Raw genomic sequence first — 24,716 nt, forward strand, 5'->3', positions numbered from 1 at the left:
AGTGACGTCACGGGTCGAATGGAACGGAAGGGGCGCAATATTGCGCACGCATTTTCCACTTGAAACAAAATTACACTCATTGGTGCCGTTTATTGTTAACTTATGTGTCCTTCGCAGCACAGAATAGTCCGATAAACAGGTCGATTTTACTTCATCTTTAGGACTCGATTCTTTTTGCAAGATGTCCTGCAGTTTCCAGTCCCAGTTGGTGTCCATTATGGAGGTATTAGCGAAAGCAGCAGTGGCCGAAATAAACAAACGTGTCGATGGCAGCTGTGCAATGTTACGTCTGGAAATGACCCAAAGCCAGAGAGACATTGATGTCCTGAAAAAGAGATGTCAAACGATGGAGATCGAGCTTAGGAAGACACGGGGCCGGGCCAGGAGAAAAGGTACACTAAAACAAACAAGGTTTCATGTCTGGAAGTGCAATATGCATCTGTTCAGTGAGTGTTGTTATTCAATAACTTATTGTGTACCTTTTGGGTTGTCCCTTGCAGAAGAATGCTGGAAGTAAATAGCTTGAGGTGTAGAAACGCTCACATGAATATTACATTGTTGTAAACTAAATACATGCTTATTTACATAACGAAGAAAGATGTGGCTCAGAATGTGTGAAGATTAATCCTTGGCTTTAACCTTCATCGTTTCGTCAGTTTTCTACCCGATGACATCAGAGAGATTTCCTCCAGTCAAGATTGTTCTGAACAAGGAGAGGAGCTCCCTGCTGAGAGATGCAGAGATGGCCGTGGACGTGGACTCCCCACTCTCCTCCGCCAAGGTATTGTCTTTTATTTATCCTCAGGTCAGTTCACGTTATTGCAACTTCGATTTGTGTGTGAAATGTCGGGTGCGTCACTCCTACTCGTAACCTCAGTCCCATGTGACAGCCTGCAGATGTGGAGCAGAGTGCTGTGAAAGAGTCCATACTGATCAAGGTGGAGGAGGACGTGTGGATCACTGACCCACCGGTGGGGCTGAGGATCAGTGGAGTGGGTGGGTGACACACACACACACACACACACACACACACACAGACAGACGTGCACACACTTATACACGTACACACACGCACACACACACACACACACACACACACAGACAGACGTGCACACACTTATACACGTACACACACGCACACAGACACACACACACACACACACACACCTCTTTTCTAATCATGCATTACTATGTTTATTCAGTGTCTGGTGCCAAGGCTGGGCCGTCATCGTCCTTTGGGCAGCAACACTGCGGCGACGACGACGACTGTACCGCACAACCCACACAGGCGGAGCTTGTGGTGAAGGACGAGAAGGAGGAGGAGGAGGAAGAGGAGCCGGAGCGGAGCGCCGCCCTGGACGTGTCCGACCAGTTCGTCATGGACGAGGCGGAGAAGCACCTGTGGTCCTCCACTCCAGGCACGGACCCGGGCGACGCTGTGTTCTCGTTCACCACGGAGCAGTACTCTCAGAACCTCTCCATATTCCCCTCTCACGGCGGGCTGTCTATGGCCGAAGACCCAGGGCCGTCGATCCACTCCATAGGGAATCCACAAGCTAACATGAACATCAATGCGGCGGCGGCGGCAGCAGCGGCGTCACACGTGAAAAGACACAGCAGGACGTTGAGGGACGACCCCAGGCAGCAGGTGGTGCACATCCCAGACGTCCTAAGAAGGAGGTCAGCGCGCTTCTCTGCAGAAGAAAGTAACAAGCTCGTGCATGTGGTCAAGGCTCGTCAGTTCGCAATCTTTGGAACGGCGCGAAATCCTCCCCGAGCCGAGGTGGTGAAACAGGCGTGGGAAGAAGTAGCAGCGGCCGTGTTTGCCTCCTCCGGCATCCGAAGAACCGTCAGCCAAACGAAGAAAAGGTTCTCGGATTTGAGGAGGAAAGGCAAACACAAGGTAAATTGAGTTCAGTCCAGATGGTGACTATTTAGCCTACGTCGTCCACAATGTATTGGTGATTAATGCAATCAGCACCTTGTAGCCTCCTTTATAGCCTATTGCCGTAGACACTGAAAATAAAATATTCACTCCAAAGGCCGCTGCTAACAGACGGCATCAGTTGGCCACGGGAGGAGGAACAGCTACGGTGGAGGTCCTGACCCCGTCAGAGGACGTCGCCGCCTCCACCCTCTGCCCCGAGAGCATCGACGGCTTTGGGGGGATGGAAATTGGCGGGGTATCTTCCTCTGGTAATTAAATGTCCTTTTCACCTGTACTTCATTAGGGGGATGTGGAGCATGGTATTATGACCATGTTCTGTTACCGTAATTATTTTATCCTATATATAAGTATGTATGTATGTATGTAGGCTACTGCAGATGTTGTATTCATTGTGTTTATGTTCTATGTAAGGACTACAGATGGAAATTAGCTTTCTTGCTAAATCTGGTGCAAAGCATCTCCTTGTTTTACTGAAACAATCAATGTATGTGCACACTGTCCTTTTAAACTCAATAAACTAAACTAAACTAAACTGATGCGTGTTTAGTTGTAGCCTACCAAATTAACATCAACCTGGCGATAGCCGAAGCTAATGCCAAGTAATCCCATGAGAAAAAACACCTGAGTCCTAATCCAAACGAAAGAATAAAGAGGAATTAACCAAGATAATGCTGCTTGATCCAATTTGATAGTACCGAAGATTCTCTACTTTCAAATATCAAACCTATGAAAAGTTATATTCTAATAATATATCTCGTAAAAGCACCTCAGTGGCTCCTACGTCGCCTATTAATAACAAATTGCCCAGGGGAAATGAATGAATTTTATTTTATTGAACAATTTATTGTATATTCTAAATGTATGCAGTCAAACAATGCGTTTAATTTAAATGTTTTTCCACAGACGAGTCGTCCTCCACCGGCGCTGACCAGGAGGTCGTTTCTGGTGGCTCACCACCGCCACCAGAAACGGGGGGAGAGGGTAACCTCTCTGCCGACCCGGTTACCCTGCTCTCTCCTATAGAGACCTCTGAGGTGCTCACCGGTCAGCTGCGTCCGCGCCAGGGCGACGACGGCGGCCTGGAGCTTGTGGTGAAGGACGAGAAGGAGGAGGAGGAGGAAGAGGAGCCGGAGCGGAGCGCCGCCCTGGACGTGTCCGACCAGTTCGTCATGGACGAGGCGGAGAAGCACCTGTGGTCCTCCACTCCGGGCACGGACCCGGGCGACGCTGTGTTCTCGTACACCACGGAGCAGTACTCTCAGAACCTCTCCATATTCCCCTCTCACGGCGGGCTGTCTATGGCCGAAGACCCAGGGCCGTCGATCCACTCCATAGGGAATCCACAAGCTAACATGAACATCAATGCGGCGGCGGCGGCGGCAGCAGCGGCGTCACACGTGAAAAGACACAGCAGGACGTTGAGGGACGACCCCAGGCAGCAGGTGGTGCACAACCCAGACGTCCTAAGAAGTAGGTCAAAGCGCTTCTCTGCAGAAGAAAGTAACAAGCTCGTGCATGAGGTCAAGGCTCGTCAGTTCGCAATCTTTGGAACGGCGCGAAATCCTCCCCGAGCCGAGGTGGTGAAACAGGCGTGGGAAGAAGTAGCAGCGGCCGTGTTTGCCTCCTCCGGCATCCGAAGAACCGTCAGCCAAATTAAGAAAAGGTTCTCGGATTTGAGGAGGAAAGGCAAACACAAGGTAAATTGAGTTCAGTCCAGCATCTTTCACAGCAATTTGCCTATCCGGCTCGAAGGACCATTGAAAAATATAGATATAAACTTGACTGGTGGATAGTCCAAATCACTGTGGGTAGTCCAGTTAGAACTATGATGTCCTTTTATGCATAGATACAACAACCAGGCCAGGTTATCATCAAAGGCTTTAATGAATTCGTGAACTTGTGGTTCTGCAAAGACAACAGAATGCAACTGTAAGAACAATACACAGACTCCACTGAACATACATATATACACATATACCTATGCCACATGCTATCTACCCTATAACACATATACATATTCACAGCACATCAAACATACACCTAGCATACGTACAGCATATGGGCAGTAGTGCGCACGCGCCAGTCATAACATCACGCAATCTCACCAACGGACAAACATTCAACATCTAATACACATTTATCTACCTCACAGAACTACTCTCAATGCTGAGGAAACACAGAGGATTACTCACTTTATCGTGGACGCACAACTCACGATCCATAACAATCTTAACTAAACTCTAATGGGTTAACTAAACTAATATGTCCTCGCAACTTTCTCCGGCTCGTAATTCCTGCTCAACCTATTCTTCTCTCGCTCGTAATTCCTGCTCAACCTATTATTCTCTCGCTTGTAATTCCTAGAGCCCGCCCTCTGCTGGCCAGTGATTGGCCGCTTTGACCACTCAGTCCTCCAAAGCCTTTTTAACAAGTATGTTGTGGTGAATGTTGTGAGCCTGAGCAGAAGGGACAATAGCTGCTGCAGGCGGACCAGAGATTCATGCCAATTGTTTTGTTTATTTGATGACCCATTGTGCAGGTAACTTATTACATATGTTGTTTGAGTTCTATGTTTTGGTGCATTTTGTAAGAGTCCACTCGTGGCGTTGCTAGCATTCGCGATCTAGGGCATGGCTAGTCAATAACGTCATGTTGCATTCCACATGTAGTACCTTTTTCCGCCACACGCGTGTATGAGTGCTGTTCTGCAGGATAAATATTAGAAATGGATGAAGTATTGTTCTGAATTGTATGTTGTGTGTCTGATTGACATAGTGTTTGAGTGCTTTTGACATGTCATTGATTGTATGTAGTATGTTGTGGTGAATGTTGTGAGCCTGAGCAGAAGGGACAATAGCTGCTGCAGGCGGACCAGAGATTCATGCCAATTGTTTTGTTTATTTGATGACCCATTGTGCAGGCAATAAAATGAATGAATGAATGGTCTTTATTGTCATTGATATAGTACAGGTACCAAACAACGAAATTTGGGAGGGGGGGCTCGTCTGGTGCTAGGAAAAAAAAAAAAAAAAAAAAGAAGGTTTAAAAGCTGCTTCATCCACCATCCTGAGAGTGTCCCAATCCCTTCAGTACCGCCAAACACAAATTAATAATTTTTAACAATAATTTTAATTAATTTAATAATTTTGACATTTAGCAGACGCTTTTAATCCAAAGCGATTTACAATTACAAATTACAGGGACATTCCCCCTGGAGTAACTGAGGGCTAAGTGCCTTACTCAAGGGCACACTAGTGGTGTGGTTTCAGGCGGGATTTGAACTCACAACCTTCTGATCACAAGTCCAACTCACTATCCACTAGACCACCACTAACCCTGAATGAATGAATGAATGAATGAATGAATGAATGAATGAATGAATGAATGAATGAATGAATGAATGAATGAATGAATGAATGAATGAATGAATGAATGAATGAATGAATGAATGAATGAATGAATGAATGAATGAATGAATGAATGAATGAATGGTCTTTATTGTCATTGCTACAGTACAGGTACCAAACAACGAAATTTAGGAGGGGTGGCTCCCCTGGTGTTAGGAAAGAAAAAAAAAAACTTTAAAAAAAAACTTTAAAAAAACACAAGAAGGGAAGGAGCTGGTTTACATAAATAAAGGCTATGTACACTATCCACTATACTATACTGTACAGATAGACGACTAGGGTTGTCATATTGCACATAGTGTTATTGCACATTTATTTAAAGTGTCGCAGTCTGCAGGCTTGAAATGTACATATTTGTGCCTCAGCACTACACCTGATTTTTTCAGTCCAGCAGCTGCCATCAATCCGTCCAGACTGTCCAGGGCCCAGAACCTAGGTCTTTGCTGTGTTCAGGGCCTGGACGGCCCTGGGGTAGAAGCTGTTCTTCAGTCTGTTTGTCCTTGCGGCCATGGCCCTGAACCGCCTTTTCGAGGGCAGCCGGGTAAAGTGTTCGTACCCAGGGTGGGTTGGGTCCCTGGAGATCTTGGAGGCCTTCCTGAGACAGCGTGTGTTGTACAGCTCTTCCAGAGAGGGGAGGGGGGCGCCGGTGATCTTCTGGGCTGTTCTCACGACTCTCTGTAGCGCATTTCTCTCCGCGGTTGTGCAGCTGGAGAACCAGTTGCAGATGCCGTAGGTGAGGATGCTCTCCACTGCGCCGCGGTAGAAGGTCACCAGTATCTCCTGCTTGCTGTGTTCCTTCCTGAGGACTCTCAGGATGTATAGCCGCTGTTGTGCCTTCTTGATGGTGGCTTTTGTGTTGTCCTTCCAGGTCAGGTCATCCTGCATGTGCACCCCCAGGAATCGGAGGGTTGAGACTCTCTCCACGCTCTCTCCGTCGATGAGCAGGGGCTGGATCTCGGACTTTTTCCTCCTGAAGTCTACGATGATTTCCTGGGTCTTTGACTTGTTCAGCAGCAGGTTGTTAACCTTGCACAGCTTGCTCAGTTGCTCTACCTCATCCCTGTACGCCGCCTCGTCCCCCCCCGAGATGCATCCCACCACGGTGGTGTCGTCTGCAAACTTTACGATGGAGTTGCTGGGGTGGACGGGGGTGAAGTCGTAGGTGTAGAGGTTGTAGAGGATGGGGCTTAGCACGCAGCCCTGGGGGGACCCAGTGCTGAGTCTGAGGGCAGTGGAGGTGTGGGGGCCCACCCGCACCCTCTGGGGGCGGTCGGTCAGGAAGTCCTTGATCCATGCACATATAGAGTGTGATAGACCCAGGTCTAGTAGTTTGGTCACTAGCCTGTCTGGAAGGATGGTGTTGAAGGCGGAGCTGAAGTCCACAAAGAGCAGTCTCGCGTAGCTGTTTCCCCTCTCCAGGTGGGATAGAGTGGCGTGGAGAGTCGTCGCGATGGCGTCCTCTGTGGACCTGTGGGCTCTGTAGGCGAACAGGTATGGATCCAGGTTGGGCGGGAGGCGTGTGAGTATGTGGGCCCGGACTAGTTTCTCGAAGCACTTCATGATGATTGGTGTGAGTGCCACCGGGCGGTAGTCGTTTAGGCAGCTCACCGTGCTTTTCTTCGGGACTTGGATGATAGTTGAGGTTTTCAGGCAGGGTGGGATGGTGGCCTGGGACAGGGACTGGTTGAAGATGTTGGTGAAAACCCCGACCAGCTGGTCGGCGCAGTCCCTCAGCACCCGTCCCAGGACGCCATCCGGCCCCGAGGCTTTCCTGGGGTCCACCGCCTTCAGCACGCGTCTCACTTCATGCTCTGTGAGGGTGAGGCTGCTGAGAGCTGGAGAGAGTGGTGTTTGTGTTGTGGTTACCTCCGTTCGCCCCTCGTCGAACCGGGCGTAGAAGGAGTTCAGCTCTTCCGCCAGCAGGGGGTCGTCCTCTGCGGCTGTGAGCCTGTTGGCTCTGAAGTTTGTCATGTGCTGAACCCCCTGCCACATCCGCCTGGAGTCGTTGCTCAGGAAGCATTCCAACAAAGACAGATAAGAAGAACAGAGAACATTCCATCGCGAGTGAAGCGAGCAAGCGGAAAAAATGTTGGCCTCCTCAATTCTGGAAGTCACCAGCCTCCACTGGTGTCTTCTCATGCATTGAGAAACCTCAGGGAGTCAAGATGGAATAAACCTCTTCTTATCCCCTACTGCGAAGATGTTGTGAGACTGCACAACCATATTGACGCAGAAAGGCCCAAGTATCAGTCCGATCTTGAAACCTCACCAAATAAGAGGAACTGGTTAAGTCTTGCTAAACTAACGCTCTGTGAAGTGATCGTCTTCAATCGTAGGAGAGAGGGAGAAGTTTCAAAGATGTCCCTGAATGACTTCATGTTGAGAAACACCTTTGCCAGTAATCCAGATATTGACCTTGCCTTGACCGACGTGGAAAAGAAGCTCTGCAAATACTTTGAGCGTGTGGAAATCAAAGGTAAGCGGGACAAAAAGGTTCCCGTCTTACTCAGCCCAGACATGGTGTCCTCCATAAAGATGCTGGTGAGTCACCGACGACTATGTGATGTGCCGGATGAAAATGTGTATCTGTTTGGTAGACCTGAGGCAGAAAGTCATCTCAGAGGATCTGATACCATCCGTGCTATCACCTGTGAATGTGGGGCTAAGGACCCTCAAACATTGACATCAACAAGACTAAGGAAACAAATGGCAACCATGTCACAAGTTCTGAACTTAAAAGACAATGAACAGGACTGCCTCGCAGGTTTCATGGGTCACAACATCAGAGTCCATCGACAATATTATCGTCTCCCTGATGGGACATTACAAGTTGCCAAAGTTGCAAAGCTGCTTTTAGCCTGTGGGAGAGGAGAGCTGTCACAATTTAAAGGCATGACATTGGACGACATCAACGTCGATCCAAATGGTAAAACCTCAAACACTTGCACACACAATTTTTATCATTTTAATTTGTGATGGTTTAAATGTATCATGGGTTGTCATGCTGGTTCACAACATTTTTTGCTGTGTTTATTCAGACGAAGTACCTGAAGACAGACAGCTCTCTATCTGGAAGTGAAGATGAAGATGTGATGTCGAGTCCATCCTCTAACTCATCAGGTACATTCACTGAACCACTGGTTCTAGAAATGGGGTCTGGGCACTTCCAGGGGTTCCTGGGTGTTCCCAGCAAGAAGGGGAACAAGTTGTTTTCTCTTGTTAGCACCATAACGCATTACAGAATCTATTTCGTCATGAGTTTAATAAACTGTATCTACGTAAATCATTTCAAGTTTTTATCTAATGGAGGTCTGAAGTCTAATTTATGTCAATTTTGGGGTCTTGGATGGGGTATCAACCCTGCTATATAGTTAAAAACAAAACAGGTCAATGTTGGCATGGCTTGTGTTCTCATAGTCCATGGACGGTTTAGTACATTCAGTGCTTCAAGTGAGATGTTCTAACATTGCATCTTTGTTTTCCTTGAAGGTCTAAGACCAGTGAAAAAGACCAGACCTGTAGAGAGGACACCTACAGAGGAGGACCAGGAGTCTGATGCCTCATCACCACCAAGCAAATGAGGGCAAGGAAGAAATCCAAGCTGTGGAACAGAAGCTGATGAACAGCAGACTGGCAAGGTTCCTGGTCAATCACAGTGTCTTGAATGTATCCATGCATTTCCAGAGGCACTTAAAGGTAGGACCTGGGATGCTGTGAAGTACTATGTGAAAAACCGTATAGACACTTGGAAGCGGCAGTCTACAAGTAAATTCTAAATGCAAGCTGTTCTCTTGTTTTGTGTTTGAAAGAGAGAATGTTACAGCAGTTCTTATAAAGTGACCACTGTTTGATCTGTTGCAGCTGAACATCACAGGTCAACGTTTGAAGTTCCACTAACAGCAGGGATCTGTTCACATTATACTTTTGCAATTTATATGCAATGCAATCATTTATTTAACAGCTGTAGTTAATTTGCACTTTAATTTATTCATAACCGAGAATTTTTTGTACTGCCATCTGTTTTTTGTTTTGAAATGACAAGATAAAAATAGAAAAATAATCCCGTTTTTTGGTTTGATAATAAAAAAACGGAAAATGGATCATTATCTATTATCCGTTATCCGATTTCATTGATGTGTTTGAAAAACGAAATTAGGAATTAAAATAACGAGTGAAAAACTAATTTCTCTATTTCCTGTTTGTTTTCACGGACACTGAAAACAAGGACGGGACCGCTGGGGGGGATTTCTTCTATTTTCCTCAATAAAACCTGCAAATTCATCCAACGACATCTCTTCTCCAGCCTGGCTCCAGCGGTTTTGCCGTCCTTCTTTTCCATTAAATAATTTTCGCTATTAAATAGTTTTCTCTCTTCTTCTGTTGTAGTTCCGGGTCACTCACAGACGAGGAGACTGAACAGAGACACTGCGCATGCGCGATCCCCCCATTGGTCCTGTCCTTGTTTTCAGTGAAAACAAATAGGAAAAAGAGAAATTAGGTTTTTCACTCATTATTTTAATTCCTATTTTTTTCCAAACACATCAATGAAATCGGATTGTGGATAAAGATCCGTTTTCATTATCAAACCAAAAACGGGAATTTGATTTTTTGATTTTTTTTTTTTTTTTTTTTTTTTTTTTTACTACAGCTGTGGTTAAATACACATGATAATTATTCTCAATCTTTGGGTAATTGTGGCAGTTACTAATCAACTCTACATGCATGATAAACATTCCTGTACATCAGTAATGAGTATTATAAATAAAATGTGTGAGAGACTTTTCATTAGACATTTGTGTTGTTTTTTTGTATAGCTTAGTCTATAACTCAGCCTATGGTGTTTTTAGACTGGATAATTAAATTAATTTGTGTGTGAACAGCAACTATTAGTAGCTACTACTGTCTTTTATAAAATTGAAAAAGAGAACACTTTATCTCAATGTTACTAAAAGGCAGTAATATAAAATCAATATTTTACTGTTTTATTATGAAAATGTAGGTATTTTAGTTTGATAGAACAAATGATTGACCACATCACAGTAGCATGATATGCTGTTTGCACCTTCTTTTTCCATGGACACAGTAGTAGTAGTTTTCTGTCACAGTTAATATTGTATAACATTACTTTACCTGTTCGGTGGACATGCTTCCAAAAGAACCTTTGTGATTCGCCGGCTCAGTCAACAAATTCACATGTATTGATTTTCCCCAGGGTAATACACAGAGTTTTTTGATTGATTTGATTGAAAACGTTATTAGAAGATTTGCAGAAGTAGGTACATGAAAGTACATATTACATACAAGGTCAACTAAAAGGATAAAAACCCAAGAAAGCCACTGGCTTATTTAAATTGGGGTCCTTGAGGTGGGTAGAGTAGCCAAAAATTGTACTCAAGTAAAAGTATTGTTACTTTAGAAGAATTTTAATCAAGTAAGAGTACAAAGTAGTCATCCAAATAATTACTTGAGTAAGAGTAAAAAAGTATTTGGTGAGAAAACTACTCAAGTACTGAGTAACTGTTGATTAATGTCTGATGTATTTGTCAAATAACATGAATAAAATCGAAAATAATCTGCAAATTTTAAACAAAAATATATTAAATCTTTACAAAAGTAACATAAATCAAGGTACAAATATATCCTTTATATATATTGAAAAATTGCACTTGCACTTTTTCAAAGCACTGTTCTGCACCATGCAGTTATATGATGATGATGTTGTTTTTACTGTGAAGCACTTTGTGTATTCGTACTGTGAAGGGTGCTATATCAGGCTGCCCTCGAAAAGGAGGTACAGGACCCCGGCCGCTAAGACAAACAGACTGAAGAACTGCTTCTACCACAGGGCCGTCAAGGCCCTGAACACAGCAAAGGTCTAAGTTCTGGGCCCAGGACAGTCTGGACGGATTGTATGGCAGCTAGTGCTGAGGCACAAACATGTACATTTCAAGCCTGCAAACTGTGACACTTTAAATTACGTGAAAAAATACTTTTGTGCAATATGACAACCCTAGTTGACTATCTGTGCAGTATAGTACAGTGGATTGTGTACATAGCCTTTATTTATGTAAACCAGCTCCTTACCTTCTTGTGATTTTATTCTTTTTCTAAAAGTGTTTTTTTTTCCTTTCCTAACACCAGGGGAGCCACCCCTCCTAAATTTCGTTGTTTGGTACCTGTACTGTAGCAATGACAATAAAGTCCATTCATTCATTCATTCATATATAAATACAATTTACCAATTTACCAGGCAAACTTGATTGGTGGAATTATTGGACAAATATTTTGCTTGTTTTTCTGGTACTGTGCTTGAATATAAATGCCACCATGTTCAGAAATCTTTTGCAAGTGGACTTTTGCAAGTGGACGTGTTAGTGATAGGGACTAGGGTGTGTCCTCCGTCCCCGTGTGTACAACAAAATAGGGACGGTTATAGTCTGATATTTACGGTAACAGTGACGTCACGGGTCGAATGGAACGGAAGTGGCATTGCGCACGCATTTTCCACTTGAAACAAAATTACACTCATTGGTGCCGTTTATTGTTAACGTATGTGTCCTTCGCAGTACAGAACAGTCCGATAAATAGGTCGATTTTACTTCATCTTTAGGACTCGATTCTTTTTGCAAGATGTCCTGCAGTTTCCAGTCCCAGTTGGTGTCCATTAAAGCAGCAGTTGCCGAAATAAACAAACGTGTCGATGGCAGCTGTGCAATGTTACGTCTGGAAATGACCCAAAGCCAGAGAGACATTGATGTCCTGAAAAAGAGATGTCAAACCATGGAGATCGAGCTACGGAAGACACGGGGCCGGGCCAGGAGAAAAGGTACACTAAACAAACAAGGTGTGGAAGTGCAATATGCATCTATTCAGTGAGTGTTATTATTGTGTACCTTTTGGGTTCCCTTGCAGAAGAATGCTGGAAGTAAATATATGTGTGTGTGTGTGTGTGTGTGTGTGTGTGTGCTCACATGATTATTACATTGTTGTAAATACATGCTTATTTACATAACGAAGAAAGATGTGGCTCAGAATGTGTGAAGATTAATCCTTTAATAACCTTCATCGTTTCGTCAGTTTTCTACCCGATGACATCAGAGAGATTTCCTCCAGTCAAGATTGTTCTGAACAAGGAGAGGAGCTCCCTGTTGAGAGATGCAGAGATGGCCGTGGACGTGGACTCCCCACTCTCCTCCGCCAAGGTATTGTCTTTTATTTATTCTGAAGGTTAGTTCACGTTATTGCAACTTCAATTTGTGTGTGTGAAATGTCGGGTGCGTCACTCCTACTCATAACCTCAGTCCCATGTGACAGCCTGCAGACGTGGAGCAGAGTGCTGTGAAAGAGTCCATACTGATCAAGGTGGAGGAGGACGTGTGGATCACTGACCCACCGGTGGGGCTGAGGATCAGTGGAGTGGGTGGGTGACACACACACACACACAGACAGACGTGCACACACTTATACACACACACACACAGACAGACGTGCACACACTTATACACGCACACAGACACACACACACACCTCTTTTCTAATCATGCATTACTATGTTTATTCAGTGTCTGGTGCCAAGGCTGGGCCGTCATCGTCCTTTGGGCAGCAACACTGCGACGACGACGACGACTGTACCGCACAACCCACACAGGCGGAGGACCCGATGGAACATTACCTCTCTGCCGACCCGGTTACCCTGCTCTCTCCTATAGAGATCTCTGAGGTGCTCACCGGTCAGCTGCGTCCGCGCCAGGGCGACGGCGGCGGCCTGGAGCTTGTGGTGAAGGACGAGAAGGAGGAGGAGGAGGAAGAGGAGCCGGAGCGGAGCGCCGCCCTGGACGTGTCCGACCAGTTCGTCATGGACGAGGCGGAGAAGCACCTGTGGTCCTCCACTCCGGGCACGGACCCGGGCGACGCTGTGTTCTCGTACACCACGGAGCAGTACTCTCAGAACCTCTCCATATTCCCCTCTCACGGCGGGCTGTCTATGGCCGAAGACCCAGGGCCGTCGATCCACTCCATAGGGAATCCACAAGCTAACATGAACATCAATGCGGCGGCGGTGGCAGCAGCGGCGTCACACGTGAAAAGACACAGCAGGACGTTGAGGGACGACCCCAGGCAGCAGGTGGTGCACATCCCAGACGGCCAGAGCAACGACAGAACGAACCCGATGGAGGAAAGCGGTTTAGCTCTCCAGCCCAGGCAGCATCAGTACCGGGCCACGGAAACGACCATGCGGGTGAGCGAGTGCATGACCGGGGGGTCGACCCTGGCCACCTCCACCTCCACCTTCTCAGGCTTCAGCCTGAGCCGCAGCAGCTTCAACTTTTACATGAGTGGCGACTCTTAGCTGTGTGCAGCGGCCTTATATCCTACAGGATTGTGTTGGAAGGTGTCAGGTCCTAAATCCACTGGGTTATCCTGTTCTCTCCCTGCTTATAGTCTGCATTTTATCAAGAACGTAGATTTTTCATGTACTTTTGCACATTTGTATAACTGTGACTGTATAGACAAAGCCTACTATCGCCCTCCCTAACTGTTTTGGTTTTAACTTATGTGTTAACTGTTATATTTTTGTGAGCCGTCCACCTCCAGTCCTGGTTAATCTGGACACTTACCTGTCTGTGTGGTGAACTAGAGTGGCAAACACTAATTGAACTAATACATATATAATACATATATAATACATATATAATACATATATAATACATAGTGTTCTTTCATTACTACATGTTGAAGGGATAAACTAGAAAATGATGATTATTTTGTATTTTTGTCTAATTGCATGCTCGTGTTAATACATCAGATGTAACTCAACAGTTACTCAGTACTTGAGTAGTTTTTTCACCAAGTACTTTTTTACTCTTACTTGAGTAAGTATTTGGATGACTACTTTTTACTTCTACTTGAGTAAGATTATTCTGAAGTAACAGTACTTTTACTTGAGTACAAAAAATCTGGGTTTGGGCTGTCCTCATGAGGTAACAAGTGGAGATTAATGAGGATTTTTTTTTTTTTTTTGACTTTGACATCTTTTTACTTTTGGTAACTCTTTCAGGAAATGGACCAGTGCCCTTCAGACCCAGATGTTCCTCCACTGGAGAGAACTGAGAGTGTCTTTGTAAGTTTGCAGACAAACCAGTGTGTATTTTGAAATCAGTTGTGATGGCAAAATTACAAACTATATTATTTTTGATGGGAAGGGTGCAATTGGAAAATTTAAGTGGGAAATATTATTCAAAATCAAGTAATAGAGTCCCGTCTGACCTTTTCTTTTCTAGCTTACAAAGAAAATACTTGGGATCGCTGACGATGAATCAATGACAAGCGAAGAAATAAGCGAGGATGAGGATGTTCCTAATCCGACATCGGAATCAGAAGTATCGGAGGAAGAACTCAAACTGCTCAAGTCTACAAAAAATCACAGTTCATCGAATAACTCCGATGGTCGACGCTTGAAGAAAGGTTGTGTCAAGCCTGTTAAATGCAGACAGAGCACATCTTCCTCTTCACATTCCTTGGCTGATAGTGAGGTATCAGAATCCTCCAGTGTAAAAGTCTTGAGGTTGAGAAAGAAAGACAACGGTGGTAGACTCTACAATAAGAGGCAGTACTGTTTATACTGTTTGAAACCCTATGCCAAAATTGCACGGCACTTGGACAAGAAACACAGCAACGTGAAGGAGGTAGCACGAGCATTCAGTTATCCAAAAGGATCAGCGGAGAGAAAGCTGCAGATAACTCTGATTCGAAATAAAGGTAATCGTCAACACAATTTTGAGGTTGTGGAGAAGGGTAAAGGGGTGATGGTTCCCTCAAAGCAAAGTAGTGCACCAGTGACTGAAAAAGACTATTTGCACTGCACATACTGTGAGGCATTACTGAAAAGGAGAGTGATGTGGCGGCACATGAAAAAATGCAAGCTGGCAAAGAAAAGCATGAAGCCAGGCAGAAGTAGAGTGCAGTCACTATGTGCTGCTGGACAACCTGTCCCAAAGGAGATGCATGACAAAGTCTGGGGCTTAGTAAATGACATGAATCAAGACAGCATAGCAGACATAATTCGGCAAGAAAAATATATTCTGAAGTTAGGAGAACACTTCTATAACAAAAAAGGCACAGACAAAACCCAATACCAACAATTCATTAGACAAAAGATGCGGGAAATGGGAAGGTTAGTTCTACAAGCAAAGAACCATGGCAAACTGAAAACAATAGAAGACTTCTTTCTGCCCGCAAACTTCTGCCACGTCGTGAATGCTGTGAAGATGGTCTGTGGATGGAGGGAAGATACCAACAGTTTCACGATCCCATCTTTGGCACTCAAACTAGGACATAGTCTAACTAAAATAGCAAATATTGCAGAGTCTGAAGCAAGGATTTCAGAGAACAAGAAGGCCCTTGAAAATGTGGTGACGTTCAGGACGTTGAAAGAGAAAAAATGGGATGAGTGGGTGTCTTCTCATGCATTGTAGTGTAAATCACAGTGTCTTGAATGTATCCATGCATTTCCAGAGGCACTTAAAGGTAGGACCTGGGATGCTGTGAAGTACTATGTGAAAAACCGTATAGACACTTGGAAGCGGCAGTCTACAAGTAAATTCTAAATGCAAGCTGTTCTCTTGTTTTGTGTTTGAAAGAGAGAATGTTACAGCAGTTCTTATAAAGTGACCACTGTTTGATCTGTTGCAGCTGAACATCACAGGTCAACGTTTGAAGTTCCACTAACAGCAGGGATCTGTTCACATTATACATTTGCAATTTATATGCAATGCAATCATTTATTTAACAGCTGTAGTTAATTTGCACTTTAATTTATTCATAACCGAGAATTTTTTGTACTGCCATCTGTTTTTTGTTTTGAAATGACAAGATAAAAATAGAAAAATAATCCAAGTACCGTTTTTTGGTTTGATAATAAAAAAAAAACGGAAAATGGATCATTATCTATTATCCGTTATCCGATTTCATTGATGTGTTTGAAAATCGAAATTAGGAATTAAAATAACGAGTGAAAAACGAATTTCTCTATTTCCTGTTTGTTTTCACGGACACTGAAAACAAGGACGGGACCGCTGGGGGGGATTTCTTCTATTTTCCTCAATAAAACCTGCAAATTCATCCAACGACATCTCTTCTCCAGCCTGGCTCCAGCGGTTTTGCCGTCCTTCTTTTCCATTAAATAATTTTCTCTATTAAATAGTTTTCTCTATGGCTGATCGCTCTTCTTCTGTTGTAGTTCCGGGTCACTCACAGACGAGGAGACTGAACAGAGACACTGCGCATGCGCGATCCCCCCATTGGTCCTGTCCTTGTTTTCAGTGAAAACAAATAGGAAAGAGAGAAATTAGGTTTTTCACTCGTTATTTTAATTCCTAATTTTTTCAAACACATCAATGAAATCGGATTGTGGATAAAGATCCGTTTTCAGTTTTTTTTTATTATCAAACCAAAAACGGGAATTTGATTATTTTATTTATTTTATACTTTTTTACTACAGCTGTGGTTAAATACACATGAGAATTATTCTCAATCTTTGGGTAATTGTGGCAGTTACTAATCAACTCTACATGCACGATAAACATTCCTGTACATCAGTAATGAGTATTATAAATAAAATGTGTGAGAGACTTTTCATTAGACATTTGTGTTGTTTTTTTGTATAGCTTAGTCTATAACTCAGCCTATGGTGTTTTTAGACTGGATAATTAAATTAATTTGTGTGTGAACAGCAACTATTAGTAGCTACTACTGTTTTTTATAAAATTGAAAAAGAGAACACTTTATCTCAATGTTACTAAAAGGCAGTAATATAAAATCAATATTTTACTGTTTTATTATGAAAATGTAGGTATTTTAGTTTGATAGAACAAATGATTGACCACATCACAGTAGCAGGATATGCTGTTTGCACCTTCTTTTTCCATGGACACAGTAGTAGTAGTTTTCTGTCACAGTTAATATTGTATAACATGTGCTACTTTACCTGTTCGGTGGACATGCTTCCAAAAGAACCTTTGTGATTCGCCGGCTCAGTCAACAAATTCACATGTATTGATTTTCCCCAAGGTAATACACAGAGGTGGGTAGAGTAGCCAAAAATTGTACTCAAGTAAAAGTATTGTTACTTTAGAAGAATTTTAATCAAGTAAGAGTACAAAGTAGTCATCCAAATAATTACTTGAGTAAGAGTAAAAAAGTATTTGGTGAGAAAACTCCTCAAGTACTGAGTAACTGTTGATTAATGTCTGATGTATTTGTCAAATTGCACTTGCACTTTTTCAAAGCACTGTTCTGCACCATGCAGTTATATGATGATGATGATGATGATGATGATGATGATGATGATGATGATGATGATGTTGTTTTTACTGTGAAGCACTCTGTGTATTCGTACTGTGAAGGGTGCTATATAAATAAAATGCTACTTACTTACTGTATATATAATATTGAGATTGTACTCAGACGTGGGTAGAGTAGCCAACAATTGTACTCAAGTAAGAGTATTGTTATTTTAGAACAATATTACTCAAGTATATATGTTCTGGTACTGTGCTTGAATATAAATGCCACCATGTTCAGAAATGTTTTGCAAGTGGACTTTTGCAAGTGGACGTTGTTAGTGACAGGGACTAGGGTGTGTCCTCCGTCCCCGTGTATACAACAAAATAGGGACGATTATAGTCCGATATTTACGGTAACAGTGACGTCACGGGTCGAATGGAACGGAAGGGGCATTGCGCACGCATTTTCCACTTGAAACAAAATTACACTCATTGGTGCCGTTTATTGTTAACGTATGTGTCCTTCGCAGCACAGAACAGTCCGATAAATAGGTCGATTTTACATCATCTTTAGGACTCGATTCTTTTTGCAAGATGTCCTGCAGTTTCCAGTCCCAGTTGGTGTCCATTATGGAGGTATTAGCGAAAGCAGCAGTTGCCGAAATAAACAAACGTGTCGATGACAGCTGTGCAATGTTACGTCTGGAAATGACCCAAAGCCAGAGAGACATCGATGTCCTGAAAAAGAGATGTCAAACCATGGAGATCGAGCTGAGGAAGACACGGGGCCGGGCCAGGAGAAAAGGTACACTAAACAAACAAGGTTTCATGTCTGGAAGTGCAATATGCATCTATGCATCTATTCAGTGAGTGTTATTATTGTGTACCTTTTGCGTTCCCTTGCAGAAGAATGCTGGAAGTAAATGTGTGTGTGTGTGTGTGTGTGTGTGTGTGCTCACATGATTATTACATTGTTTTAAATACATGCTTATTATTACATAACGAAGAAAGATGTGGCTCAGAATGTGTGAAGATTAATCCTTTATTAACCTTCATCGTTTCGTCAGTTTTCTACCCGATGACATCAGAGAGATTTCCTCCAGTGAAGATTGTTTTGAACAAGGAGAGGAGCTCCCTGTTGAGAGATGCAGAGATGGCCGTGGACGTGGACTCCCCACTCTCCTTCGCCAAGGTATTGTTGTCTTTTATTTATTCTAAGGTTAGTTCACGTTATTGCAACTTCAATTTGTGTGTGAAATGTCGTGTGCGTCACTCCTACTCATAACCTCATTCCCATGTGACAGCCTGCAGACGTGGAGCAGAGTGCTGTGAAAGAGTCCATACTGATCAAGGTGGAGGAGGACGTGTGGATCACTGACCCACCGGTGGGGCTGAGGATCAGTGGAGTGGGTGGGTGACACACACACACACACACACACACACACACACACACACAGACAGACGTGCACACACTTATACACGTACACACACGCACACACACACACACACACACACACACACACACAGACAGACGTGCACACACTTATACACGTACACACACGCACACACACACACACACACACACACACACACACACACACAGACACAGACACATTTTAAATGCTTTATTTATGTCCACATACAAAGTACAATTCTAAAGGACATAAATACTAACAGTGCATTTTGACATCCTGGAAACAATTTACAGTAATGCTGAGCCAACAACCAGTTCTGCCACACACAGGATGTTATTCGCACAAGACCAGTGGGTTGATCAATACTAAAAGACAGACAGTATCCCGCTCATGGGTACAGGAAGCACCGCCTTCTCCATATTGAGCGGCTACCAATAATAGCGGATATTGAGCAGTATTTTGCTAACTGTTTGGCCCTTCTCTTAGGAAGACCAGCCATATGAAGGCCTCTAACAACAGACTTATGAACATGGCCCAGGCTGCCAAATATAAAAACTAAAAGTTGACATCTGTAGCCCAGTTGTGATATGGCCTGCTCCAGCTGTTGGTATTTTAAGATTTTGGTTAAAAAGGCTTCCTCTAGGCTATGGTCAAAGGTGCAGCCAACTTCTAAAATAAGCACCTCTCTGTGGTTTTCGTTGACAATTACAACATCAGGGGTGTTTGCTGAAATATTGGACACACACACACACACACACACACACCTCTTTTCTAATCATGCATTACTATGTTTATTCAGTGTCTGGTGCCAAGGCTGGGCCGTCATCGTCCTTTGGGCAGCAACACTGCGACGACGACGACGACTGTACCGCACAACCCACACAGGCGGAGGACCCGATGGAACATTACCTCTCTGCCGACCCGGTTACCCTGCTCTCTCCTATAGAGAACTCTGAAGTGCTCACCGGTCAGCTGCGTCCGCGCCAGGGCGACGACGGAGGCCTGGAGCTTGTGGTGAAGGACGAGAAGGAGGAGGAAGAGGAGCCGGAGCGGAGCGCCGCCCTGGACGTATCCGACCAGTTCGTCATGGACGAGGCGGAGAAGCACCTGTGGTCCTCCACTCCGGGCACGGACCCGGGCGACGCTGTGTTCTCGTACACCACGGAGCAGTACTCTCAGAACCTCTCCATATTCCCCTCTCACGGCGGGCTGTCTATGGCCGAAGACCCAGGGCCGTCGATCCACTCCATAGGGAATCCACAAGCTAACATGAACCTCAATGCGGCAGCAGCGGCGTCACACGTGAAAAGACACAGCAGGACGTTGAGGGACGACCCCAGGCAGCAGGTGGTGCACATCCCAGACGGCCAGAGCAACGACAGAACGAACCCGATGGAGGAAAGCGGTTTAGCTCTCCAGCCCAGGCAGCATCAGTACCGGGCCACGGAAACGACCATGCGGGTGAGCGAGTGCCTGACCGGGGGGTCGACCCTGGCCACCTCCACCTCCACCTTCTCCGGCTTCAGCCTGAGCCGCGGCAGCTTCAACTTGGCCAAGCGGATGAGGTCCCAGTGGAGGTCGGGCGTGGGCGAGAGGAGGTTCAGCTGCACCTTCTGCGGGAAGAGCTTCATGCGTTTCAGTCAACTCAAGGAACACCTGAGGAGCCACACGGGGGAGAAGCCGTACACCTGCGAACAGTGCGGGAGGAGTTTCACCAAACAGTGTAACCTCATCAGGCACGCGGTGGTCCACAGCGGGGAGAAGCCCTACGAGTGCACGCAGTGTGGGAAATGCTTCACGCAGCGCTCCAGTCTGAAGTCACACCAGAGGACTCACGAGGGCGAGAGCGTGCCCGTGTCGCTACACGCGGCGCCGGCGTTCCCCGTGGATCCACACACAAGTTTGATGTTGTCTCAGGGGAGATGTTTCAAATGATGAAACGCAAAAAAACATCGGGCAATATTCTTTTGGAAAAGTTGCCTTGATTTGTGCACATTTCAATTAAACGGTTTGGAAAATGTAGACGTTATATAAGGTAGACTACAGTAGATTTTTGGACATTTTAGCCCATATTTTAGCTCTATTGTTGTGTGACCTGTGAAATTGCAACTTTGACCATAAAGTCTGTATTTATTTGTAATAAAACTATGTGTATTTCTACAACGAAGTGATACTCAATAAAAATTGATTGATGGGAAGAGTCAACCTGTGTTTTCTGATTGTCTCTCTGCAGACAGGCGAAACTGTAAATACTGTAATGTCCCAGTATGTAGACCGTAGACACCATCTACAACACGTCACCACACGCCCCTCCCACTTAGATTTTTTTTTGCGGAAATGTCTCACACAGCGTCTGAATACCATTTTTTCTTCCTGACCAAATAACAATAATAGCGTTGTACTTAAGATTCACTGTATTATAACGTTGACTAGCCAGGTGAGATGTTGTTCCAGGAAAACATGACGAATTGCGTGACTTTTCAAACCAAATTAGCGTCCGTGATGGATGTCTTAGCCAAAGCTGCGGTGGCAGAGATAAGTCAACTGTTCGATGACGGGTGTAAAATAATACGCTTGGAGATGTGCCGGAGAGAAGATGAGATCTCAGCTCTGAGAAGAAAACTGTTGTTTATGGAGAACGAACGACAGTCCCTGAGGTCAGAAACGCAAGAGGGATGCGTGTCACCCTCGTCTTCCAGCGGAAGAAAGGGTAAGATCTTATGAAATGTATAAGTGTCTACAAAGACTGTGTCATCATCAAGGTTAATCCTTTGGGAAACTATCCAGATTGTGCAATGAAAAAAACACTACTCAAAGAATGGCATTCATATCATGACAAGCAGCAATCATTCCAGAGAGAGAGAGAGAGAGACGAAAGGCCAATATCCTTTACTGCTAAATATACAGAAAAGATCTATTACATTCTGGAGCCATATTAAAAAGAGTGACCCTGCCTGTTACCATTATAAAGCCCTTGCCTGCCAAGAGTTGAACATCCAAAGGAGCCCCCTCAGTCAGCTGGTTCTGAAACTAGCTGACCTCTCACCTTCTGACATCACAAACCCCAGACAGCCTCAGTGCAGCTACACTATCACTCAGAAGATTAGACCTAACCAAATTATAACTAAAGAAAAAGATAAATACATCACATATTGGAACGAACTCACACAATCACAACACAAACTAGAAACATATTTGGCTCTAAACAGACAGTATACTGTGGCAGACTACCTAACCACAGTAACTGACAAAAACCTGAGAAAGACTTTGACAATGTACAGACTGAGCGATCATAGTCTGGCAATAGAGAAGGGCAGACACAGACAAACCTGGCTGCCCAGAGAGGAGAGGCTGTGCTGTCACTGTGATGACGGCGCTATAGAGACAGAGTTACACTTCTTAACACAATGTAAAAACTACACAAATATTAGAGAGGAGTTCTTCCCAAAATTTGAAACAAATTTCCCAGAATTCCGAAGTATGACAGAAAGGGAAAGATTACCAGCCCTTCTGGGGGAACAGAAAGAATGTGCAGTTTTGGCTGCAAAATATGTCAATTCCTGTCACAAGAAAAGGGACAACCAGTAGGACATACATACAGTATGCCATGTTTTATTCTCTGCACCACCTGCTTTATTTTATTTATATTATTTTTATTTATTTTTTCATGTCATTGATATTATGTTGTTATGTTGTTGTTCGTCATATCTGTGATTGTGCTTTGGCAACACTTGTAAAACGTCATGCCAATAAAGCCTGTTGAATTGAATTGAATTGAGAGACAGAGAGAGAGAGGGAGAGAGAGAGAGAGAGACAGAGAGACAGAGAGAGACAGAGAGACAGAGAGAGAGAGAGAGAGAGACAGAGAGAGACAGAGAGAGAGAGAGAGAGAGAGAGAGAGACAGAGAGAGGGACAGACAGAGAGAGAGAGAGAGAGAGAGAGAAAAAACACTACTCAAAGAATGGCATTCATATCATGACAAGCAATCATTCCCAGCCTCTGCGACTGGTGTCATTGTTGACCGGACCGTCTCAACTCAGTGCCCATCTATCTATAAGGTTTAGCCTGACACTGTGAATCCGATAGGTGTCAGTGTCAAATGGATCAGCTTTTAATAACATACCCTGCTTATGACACGTTATCATGAATAACCATTGAAACCTCTCATTTCAGGGACCAATAACAGGGTGTCCGATGAGGATCCTGCCGAGAGAACTTCAACAGAGCAGAATCATTCCAGAGCGAAATCCAACCCACCAGCAGACGAACGACCACATCAGAACACACCGCCACCACCACCACCACCACCAGCAGCAGAGAGTCTCAGGGAGACACACCAATCTAGACACAGGGAGGTAGACTGCAGCAGTAGTATTCAGCGAGTAGTGAAGATGGAGCGAGGGGAAGACTGCCAAGTCCAGTGTCTTCATCAGTCAGAAGGGGAACCTGGTACAGAGGGTCCAGATCATGAGACAGCAGAGTGTGTCATGGACGAGAGCGGGAACCGCCTTTGGTCGCCCGACACAGACAGGCTCAGCGACACAGAGGATGCGGACTGCCCTTATGGCACAGAACAATATCCACAGGGTCTGGACACCACAGACATCGAGCTCATTCAAAACGCACTGGAAGGTCTCGATGGCAATCCGTCGTCGGAGATCGGCTACATCAACACGCTGATGAAGGAAGAGATGAGAGTGCAATCGGTTTGGAGTGAACGGAGAAGGCCCCCTGAGGATTCTGGTCAGGCACAACCGGGACAGCCCAGAGGGCAGACCCAGGTGCATCTAGAGATAAGGCAGGATGGGACTACTACAACTACCAGACTGGCCTCAGACAAACAGACGGCGTTCATAGGGAGTGCAGCGCACTTAAATCACGACTGGTTGAACAACAGGTTCTCCCTCTCCGCAAACGGCTTAGGGTACGGTTTCAACGTGGCAGCGGTGGCCAACACGATGAGGACTCGAGTGCGAGAGAAGTGGTTCGTCTGCTCCTTCTGCGGGAAGAGCTTCGACCGGGTCAGTCACCTGGAGATGCACCGACGCATCCATACGGGTGAGAAGCCGTACACGTGCATCACATGCGGGAGGTGTTTCGCACAGAGAAGTAACCTCCGGTCGCACCAGCGGACTCATTCACAGGGACTTCAGGAACACGTGGGACACATAGGACACAGTAACGTGGGACACATAGGACACAGTAACGTTCTGAAGCTGGGAGGCCCACAGTAAGAGACACACAACCTCATTGACAACACTTTCTGGATCAGTGGAGGTTGAAATCGGAGGACAGGCTCATAGTAATGCATTGAATGGATTGAGGAATGGTATCAAACACACAAAGTGAATTTCATTTTGTTTGGCTCACCACACATTGAAATGGAATTGAACCAGGGGAGGCTTGGTGGAGGTATAAATCAGAAGATGGGCTCATTGTAATCCATGGAATGGAATAAGGAATGCGTTTGATACCATTCCTTATTCGATTCATTACAATGAGCTCGTCTTCCGATTACCACCTCCGCCAGCCTCCCTTGTTCTGGATAGACAGGAAATGAGAGAAGTGTCATCCACGGTATGGATGTGTTATCATGCGGTGTATATCCATCATTCTGTTACTCTTTGCTAAAGACTAATGGTGGCCATGCTTTTATCAATG

The 24,716-nt window shown here is 44.8% G+C and overlaps 3 protein-coding genes and 1 long non-coding RNA gene across 4 annotated transcripts; all 4 read left to right on the top strand.

The window, feature by feature from the left end:
- Window positions 1–12,128: 12,128 nt before the first annotated feature.
- On the top strand, window positions 12,129–13,460 carry LOC308172019 (uncharacterized protein; the record flags this gene model as incomplete). Its single annotated transcript, XM_080546929.1, has 5 exons — window positions 12,129–12,181; window positions 12,433–12,557; window positions 12,670–12,775; window positions 12,918–13,328; window positions 13,453–13,460. Exons 1-5 carry the CDS (start codon window positions 12,136–12,138, stop codon window positions 13,458–13,460), a joined length of 696 nt encoding a protein of 231 aa, XP_080403055.1. The 5' UTR covers window positions 12,129–12,135.
- A 4-nt stretch (window positions 13,461–13,464) lies between these two features.
- LOC308171460 lies at window positions 13,465–15,027 on the top strand. The gene is made up of 3 exons (XR_013937828.1): window positions 13,465–13,594; window positions 14,414–14,476; window positions 14,637–15,027. It is a non-coding gene; the product is annotated as an uncharacterized lncRNA (long non-coding RNA).
- Window positions 15,028–18,398: 3,371 nt separating this feature from the next.
- On the top strand, window positions 18,399–20,989 carry LOC308172020 (uncharacterized protein; the record flags this gene model as incomplete). The annotated part of the gene is made up of 4 exons (XM_080546930.1): window positions 18,399–18,444; window positions 18,707–18,831; window positions 18,944–19,049; window positions 19,854–20,989. 4 exons carry the CDS (start codon window positions 18,399–18,401, stop codon window positions 20,987–20,989), a joined length of 1,413 nt encoding a protein of 470 aa, XP_080403056.1.
- Window positions 20,990–21,493: 504 nt separating this feature from the next.
- LOC308171458 (uncharacterized protein) lies at window positions 21,494–24,612 on the top strand. Its single transcript, XM_080546309.1, has 2 exons — window positions 21,494–21,764; window positions 23,229–24,612. Exons 1-2 carry the CDS (start codon window positions 21,497–21,499, stop codon window positions 24,287–24,289), a joined length of 1,329 nt encoding a protein of 442 aa, XP_080402435.1. The 5' UTR covers window positions 21,494–21,496; the 3' UTR covers window positions 24,290–24,612.
- The last annotated feature ends 104 nt before the right edge of the window (window positions 24,613–24,716 follow it).

Source organism: Nansenia antarctica (genome assembly GCF_963989245.1).
Source record: "Nansenia antarctica genome assembly, chromosome: 16".
Lineage (NCBI taxonomy): Eukaryota > Metazoa > Chordata > Actinopteri > Argentiniformes > Microstomatidae > Nansenia > Nansenia antarctica.